At 33.3% G+C, this 7,355-nt stretch overlaps 1 protein-coding gene across 1 annotated transcript; it reads left to right on the top strand.

Annotated features, from left to right (window-relative positions):
• Nucleotides 1-3,747: 3,747 nt before the first annotated feature.
• Nucleotides 3,748-4,749, top strand: LOC131078590 (F-box/kelch-repeat protein At1g80440-like). The gene has a single exon (XM_058016333.1). The coding sequence runs from the start codon at nt 3,748-3,750 to the stop codon at nt 4,747-4,749; it is 1,002 nt and encodes a 333-aa protein (XP_057872316.1).
• The last annotated feature ends 2,606 nt before the right edge of the window (nt 4,750-7,355 follow it).

Genomic DNA, 7,355 nt, shown 5'->3' with positions numbered 1-7,355 from the left:
CTAATGTTTTTGGCCTTAGGGTTTTTTTGCTCGTTGCTGCTCTTTTTTCTGCCAAGGAGGATATGTTCTTTCTGGAACTTTGGCTCAAGGCCTTGAGGGCAGGAGTGTTTTCCGATCCCTCAATCTTTGGTGAAGATTTGTTGAGGGGATATCCTCTTCAACCCAGTCATGCTTTTGTTTGTAGATTCTATTGGTACGCCCTCTCTATGCTGCCTGGGTTTTCTCTAGCTTGCCTTATTGAGGTGGCCCTTCCTTAGTCTGAGGCAAAGAAGGACGGTGCTGGAGATAACTTCTCTCCTATAGAGGTGGAGTTGAGTGCTACTGGCGGATGGTTGGTGTTGTCCTTTTTCTGGACTGCTGGGGTTCTAGAGGAGATCTTTCTCTTGGATCTTTAGGTTATGGGGGCCTGCCAAAACCCTTTGTTCCAGCAAAGCGAAATAGGTTTTTTCTTAAGTTGCTAGACTTTGTTCTATAGTTGGAAGCTGTTATTCTTGCTGGCTTCGCCCTAGTGGTAATGAGTGCCATTGCTAAACCCATCTCTTCAGGTTGTGGGAGCTTGGCCTTTCTTGAGGTAGGTGATTTCCTGGTTGATGGATCCACGCTTTCAAGATCTCTTCTATCTTCTCCTATAGAGGTGGAGTTTTCAGTGTTGTTTGTTTGCTTGGATGCTATTATTTTAAGGCCTTTGTTTCAGTCCAAGGTGGTTGAGGGAGCCACTTCAAAACCCTTTTTTGTGGTTTTGGGAACCATTTCAAAACCTAGGTCTAAGGTTAGGGAAGCCTTTCAAAATCCCCTTGTTTTTTTTCAGCATGTTTTATCTTTTATGTTTAATCTTGTCTAGCTGGAAGTTGATAGTTATCAAGGGCCCAGTTTAGACAGTGGTTGTTTTTGGTTATGGGCTAGGCTAGTTTTTTGGTGTTTGGAGTATTTGTCTCAGATGAAGGGAGCTGGGAACATTACCATTGTTTGGCTGAGGGTGCCTATTAACCCTCGTCACTATTTCTTAAGGTCAAGGCTGTAGCCTTTTCAGTGTGGCCAATAGTTTTTTGTCTTGATCATATCTCAAGTGTCTGGCTGGCTCTTTCTGCCTATGGCAGTGCTGGTGTTCGGCTGGCTTTTGTCAGCTCAACTGTGTTAGGGCTGCTGGTTTTCATGGTTTGATTTATGTGGCAACGTTGTTCCATGGGTTCCAAATCCTTGTAAAATCTGAGGGTTTCGGGTCCCTTCAAAACCTGTTGTAAGGGGTTTCAGGTCCCCTCAAAACCTATTTTCCTATAATAAAAAAAATATATATGTATATATTTATTTATAATTATAAATAGATATAGATATAATAAATTATATCCAAATGTCTTAATTCATTAATTTTTAAATGATTACTAAATAATCATATTGAAATAAAGTATGAGACATAAAGGAAGTCAGTAAGGAAATAATCAAATTTATTCATGAACTTGCTAAACTTTGGATTAATGAAGGATATTTGCTGTGATTTTGTCTTGCAATGACCCAAATTATAAGTAAATTGTGAACAACTAATATTAGCAAATATAACCATACTCAAGAGGCAAGGATGGTTTCCTTGGTAATTGGTTAAATCACGTAACTACTTTTATTGAAAGCAAGGTTAGATCAATAGATTTAAAATTGCATCTACAAGAGATTATGCAAGTAAACAATCAAATAAGTCTGAGTAGGCTTGAGGGCATACCAAGGTAGACAAACTTGATTAATTATAGAATACCTTAAGCAAGCCATTCCTTTGCATTTAGGACATTCTAGTTCTTAGGGTGAAGCGAAATCTTGAAATGTCTATATGGATGTACTTGGTCAAGGCTCTTATGTCTACCAAAGAACTCATAATAATAAGCTAGTTTGGAAAATTTACATCATCTTGAGCAGTCAAATAGTATTGACCACTTAGTGACAAAGGAGCCTAGCATTCAACTGAGTATGCATTAAACCTAGTTGAAGACACTATGTTAAATCACAACCTTAGGTCAGCCCGTGTGACTTCATCATGTCAAGGTATACCACCATAAAATTCTTTAGTTCTCAATATGTATAAGATGTTACTTTAGGCACTCCATCTATTAGAATCATAGACCATCATGTTAATCATTTGAAGATTCAAGTTATTACCTTTAATAAAATAAAATTGCATAATTTCGAGGATAATTGTTAGGGAATTACAAGTATCATATAGAAAGAGGCTCATAGGAGGATGAAGGTAGGATGGGGCTCATGTTTTTCAAGCAAGCATTATATTACTTTCTAGTCAATGTTTCTCTTGGCTTAACTCACTCTCATCTTAAAAAGCTATGAGAATGAGGTAGGAACACAAATATTTTCTCTAGGTACAATCTAATAAATTTTCTCTAAATCTATCTATTTCGTAAATATTATCTAGGTTGACATACAAATGATATAAGGTGAATAGTGTGCAATAGGGTTTTTTGTTTGGTGCTCAATATCTAGCATATGAAGGTAGTGTTTGGAATATGGCTACTATAGGGAGAATTTTGTGTAATTCTTTTTTGAGAATATAATATAAAGGACATGGTCCTCTTGACTATCATTTACCTATCAAAAAAAATTATCCAGGAGTTGTAGCTAGTAATCCATTTACATGAAAAAATGTCATATCCCCTAGAAACCTTGATAATTCTCATGCAAGACTCTAGCCCCAGTGTAAGTTGGACTAGGAAAGGAATTCTAAATTTCTATTATATGCATATTTGTATGTGAGTGTGTGTCCTAGTTATGATATTGGGGCAATTACGAAACTATCAAAATATTAGGACAATTATGAAACTATCAAAATATTGGAGCAATTACGAAACTATCAAAATTATTTTTTTAAAGATATTTTCTTTTTCAAAAACTATTCAGAAAAAATGTAGCTCAGATAAAAATAAGTTTTAAAAAACATAAATTTTTTTTAAAATCTTATAGTTACCAAAAAGAATAGTCTTTATTAAACTTAAAAACACTTATTGTATTACCTTTAACATTTTCTAATTCAAGAGAAAGACATATCTAATTTAATTATTTAAACCATTCCAAAAATCTTGAGAATTGTGCATGGCATATGCACTTGGAAAAGTAAGCAAGAGAATTGGACCCACTTGAAAATTGAATTTCATGGTGCCATATACCTATTTTTTGATGATATTAGACCTATCTCTTCAATCATATTTTATCATTATTATTTGGCATGAAGGAAATTTTAACATATTATAGAGATAGATATAATTGATAAATTTATGTTCTATTTTATGTTTATAAGATGTATATACAATATATTATGTTGGAATTAAGTATCTTTGTAGAACTTTAAATGTAATTTGAGTTTTGAATATCAATAAAAATAATATTATTTACCTAAATTATTTTTACTGATATAAAACTTATTAACATAAAATACACAATGCAAATAAAATAAAAATCTTTTAAATTAATAAATAAAAAAAATTAATATTTTTTCAAAATGACAAAATTTATTATAAAACAATAAATAATTATTTAAGTGAATGAAAACTTTTAAAATAGAATTGAAAACAACATTTTTAAGTAAATGAAATAACTCTTAGATAACTTTATATCCTTTCACACAACGATTTGAATGAATTAATAGCGATCAAGTTGGTATTCAAAAAAGCATAAGCAATTTTAGATTGAGACACTTCTCTGCTATACAATCATAAAAGTGCAAATTTTGAGTGACACACAATTGCTATATTTGCAATGGGCTTTCTGTTTCCTCGTCTTCCAGATGAACTTGGCCGGGAATGCCTGCTGAGGGTGGAGTTGAACTCTCATCACAACCTCAGCTGTGTCTGCAAAAGCTGGAACACAGCATTGAAAAACCCACACTTTTATCAAGAAAGAAAAAGATTGAAGATTTCCGAGAAACGAATTTGTATGCTCCAGAGAATAGACGGCATTTGCAAAGTAGTGATATTCGACCTGGAGAAGAACACATGCAAAAGTCTACCGCCCATTCCCACAAAAATTAACGGCATCTTTCACTGCCATTTCGTGAAACAAAAACTGGTTTTGATCACAAATTTGCTTCCCGTCTCTACAAGAAGTTATGTGTGGTTGTACGATTTTGTTTGTTCGAAATGGCGACAGGGTGTAAAAATGCCAAGATGGCTGAATGGATTTGCCTCCGCAGTAGATGAGGACCGAGGATTGATTTATGTGGGTGGAGGGTGCGAGAGCTATGGTAACCCCGTTCGAAGCGCTTCAGTTTACAATGTGGAGGAGGACAAATGGGATGTTCTCCCCGACATGAACACCTACATACAGAACTCTAAAGGTGCTTTTGCTGACGGCAAGTTTTATGTAATTGGCACTTCTGGTAGCTTTGAGGTTTTTGATTCCCAAACGAGAAGCTGGACAACTATGGAGAATAGATTCAACAGTTGGTGTTGTTTCATAAGTGCGTTTGGGCGCTTGTATGGCTTGTCTGAGAGGGGATTAGTTGAATATCATTATAGCCAAGATAAGCTGGACATTGTTGGGACTTTTCCAGGACAGAATTGGGGCCGTTTCACTGACTTCGCTGTGTTGGTTAGCAATAAAATCTTTGTGGGCGTCTCAAGATTTTATGCATTCGCACGTCAAGGTTTTTTCATACTTGAACCTCCAAGTGAGACAGGAGGAACATTAAAGTTGATTGGCATTAGGAGACCACCGGGCCTCCAGGGTTCTGCTATATGTGCTGCTACTCTCGATCTTTGACTGTTTCTGAGCTTTGATGTGTACGGACACCTCAATACAGACTCATAAGTTAGGGTAGCTCTTAAGAAACTCAAAAATTATTATGCTGAGCATTTATTGGTATACAGGTTATACATTTTGAATTTAATAAGTTTACCTTTTATGTTTGAAGTTTATCCTATATTAATATTAATAGTAGAACAAACATACTAGAGTTGGCTACAGCAACAAGAAGTTTTACATTATAGATCTGAAAGAAAACTTTATTCACAACTATAATCTATTTTATCACAATCATAAGATTCAAAAGGTGGTTCAGCTTGGTCTTCATGCATCAAGTATGTAATCGCCTGTTCAAATCTGTTCTTAATTAAAGTAACCTGTGTATACTTTTTCTTTTTTGCTTTCTGATGAATACCCAATGGTCAGTGGAAATAGAGACTGTTGAACACTGATTAAATTTTAGACTTTAAGAGTGTATGAAATGATTATGTATATTAGAGGTCATCTCAATAAAGATAATAAATGTAACATATTTGGCTTTTTCAGTTTTCTGCATATAAATTTAATCAAAAGTCAGTCTAGGAGGAGTGTTCGCCTTGTTTATCCTTTTCTTGTGTAGATATTTTGTTTTGCTGGAAAGCCAAGCTCTAGTGATAAAAATCAGCCATTGATCCTTTCCACTAGGCAATTTATTATGATAGTTATTTGATTACTCAACCTTTGATGGGAAATGAAAATTAGCTTAGCATTTAAAAATTACCACAAACTCAGCTTCCATCTGATATAGAACTTTTAAATCAGTGAGAATTCATTGTAGATAAATTAGTGTGGAAAGATTGCTATTGTGAATTATTTTTGTTAATTGTACATGAAATATAGTAACGTGAAAGAAATTGCACTGCAGTAGGTGGTAAAGAGTATGAATAAGTAGGCACAACCACTCGGAAAGTTAGTTTTAATTGGTGGATGGTCGCACATAAAAAAGCAAGAAAGATGAGTCTGTTATTAAATAAATAATATAAAATCTAAACTGTAAATTCATTCTCTAATTCTATTCCAACCTTCTCTTTATGTAGCTCATGGAGATTTTTTTATGCCCCTAGTTGAGAATTATTTAGTCACTTATGATAGGATTTGTAGAGAGTTAACACTTTAAGCTAGTATTCTATTAGTTATTTTTCATTTCATGAGCACCATTCAATAAAAAAAGTGATAGGGTGAAATTTAAGTTGGTAAGATTTTCAATGCTGTTTTGATATCAATTTCACTTTGTTATAATGGTTGTCTTTTGTGATGAAACAATAGTAAATGAGCAATTGTTGTAGCAAAGTATACCTTTAGATATTACTGACAAAATGAGGTTAAATGAATTAGATTCCATGTGCTCTACTATATTGGTCTAAATTTCACTTGACTTTGTTACTAATTTTTGTGATGACAATATAGTAAATGGGCAACTATTGTATGAAACTATACCTTTAGATACTACTATTTTGTTACACATGAGAAGAATAGTACTAGGTGACAAAATGGGGTAAAATGAATTAGACAACATGTGATTTATTACATCTATCTCAATTTCACTTGAATCGTCACAAGTAGCATCATATGTAGTAGTTTGGGTTGCAATAGTCAATTCATTAGACAACTAATCAAGTTACATGAAAATTGACCATGAAAATCAAGTATTGCACATATGATACCACCATAAATAACAAACCAAATGCATACATGGTATTGAAGCACCTCCAAATATCAAAAAATACCTTTAAAATAGGGGTCTATATTGTTTTTTGGATGGATGGGAAAACTAGCCTTGAGGCAAGTGGATGGATAGGATGTGATGGAGATAATGGAGGTTGGATACATTTCTAGATTGCTTGGATATGGGAGGGGGAAGAATATAGATGTGTAGGATGATAGAAAATGGATGGAGGATTAAATAATGAAAAGAGTTGTAAGATTGTTAGAAGAGGACACGCGGAGGAGAAGATGTGTGGAAATAGATGTCTTGGATGCTAAGATTTGACTGAGATGGACGAACTAATTCAATAAATATATTTAATTAATTAGTGAAGATATAATGTATAATATATAATGTCTATTGATGAAAACATGATGATGTTAGGTTAAAATGGGGAAATAAATTCATATTCTCTAAAGATGTGTTTTGTGCCTTAGAAGGCAAGGTTAAGGGAAATTCTTCAATTAATTTTATGAAACATGTACACATAAGTCAAAGATAACTATGAGCCCCTACAATTATAAAAAAATGACCATTTATCAAATACTAAAAAATGTAAGATTGAATTATCTTTGTGTGTGAGTGGCATTGCAACCACACCTGGAATTTGATAGTCTATATGGCTGTTTTCCCACTTTTAGACCATATACGACAACTTGTAAAATTATTAAACCATATGCATCGACATGCTATTTTTTTCTTAAAATCGTACATATGGTACTTAAAATTATTAATAAACCATAAAAAATCATAATAGGTAACATATATTATATACTATTATAATTCACAATATTGATATATTATTTTAGAATGTTTATTATAAAAATTAAAAATTATTAGAATATTTTAAAATGGTAGGAGTAGGAAATAATTGTTTCTA

The sequence above is a fragment of the Cryptomeria japonica genome, chromosome 3 (genome assembly GCF_030272615.1).
Source record: "Cryptomeria japonica chromosome 3, Sugi_1.0, whole genome shotgun sequence".
Classification (NCBI taxonomy): domain Eukaryota; kingdom Viridiplantae; phylum Streptophyta; class Pinopsida; order Cupressales; family Cupressaceae; genus Cryptomeria; species Cryptomeria japonica.
This window is presented reverse-complemented; position numbering and strand designations above follow the sequence as displayed.

Bases quoted from the DNA above. Each gene is read 5' to 3' on its own strand.
- LOC131078590 (XM_058016333.1), top strand. From the start codon at position 3,748: ATGGGCTTTCTGTTTCCTCGTCTTCCAGATGAACTTGGCCGGGAATGC.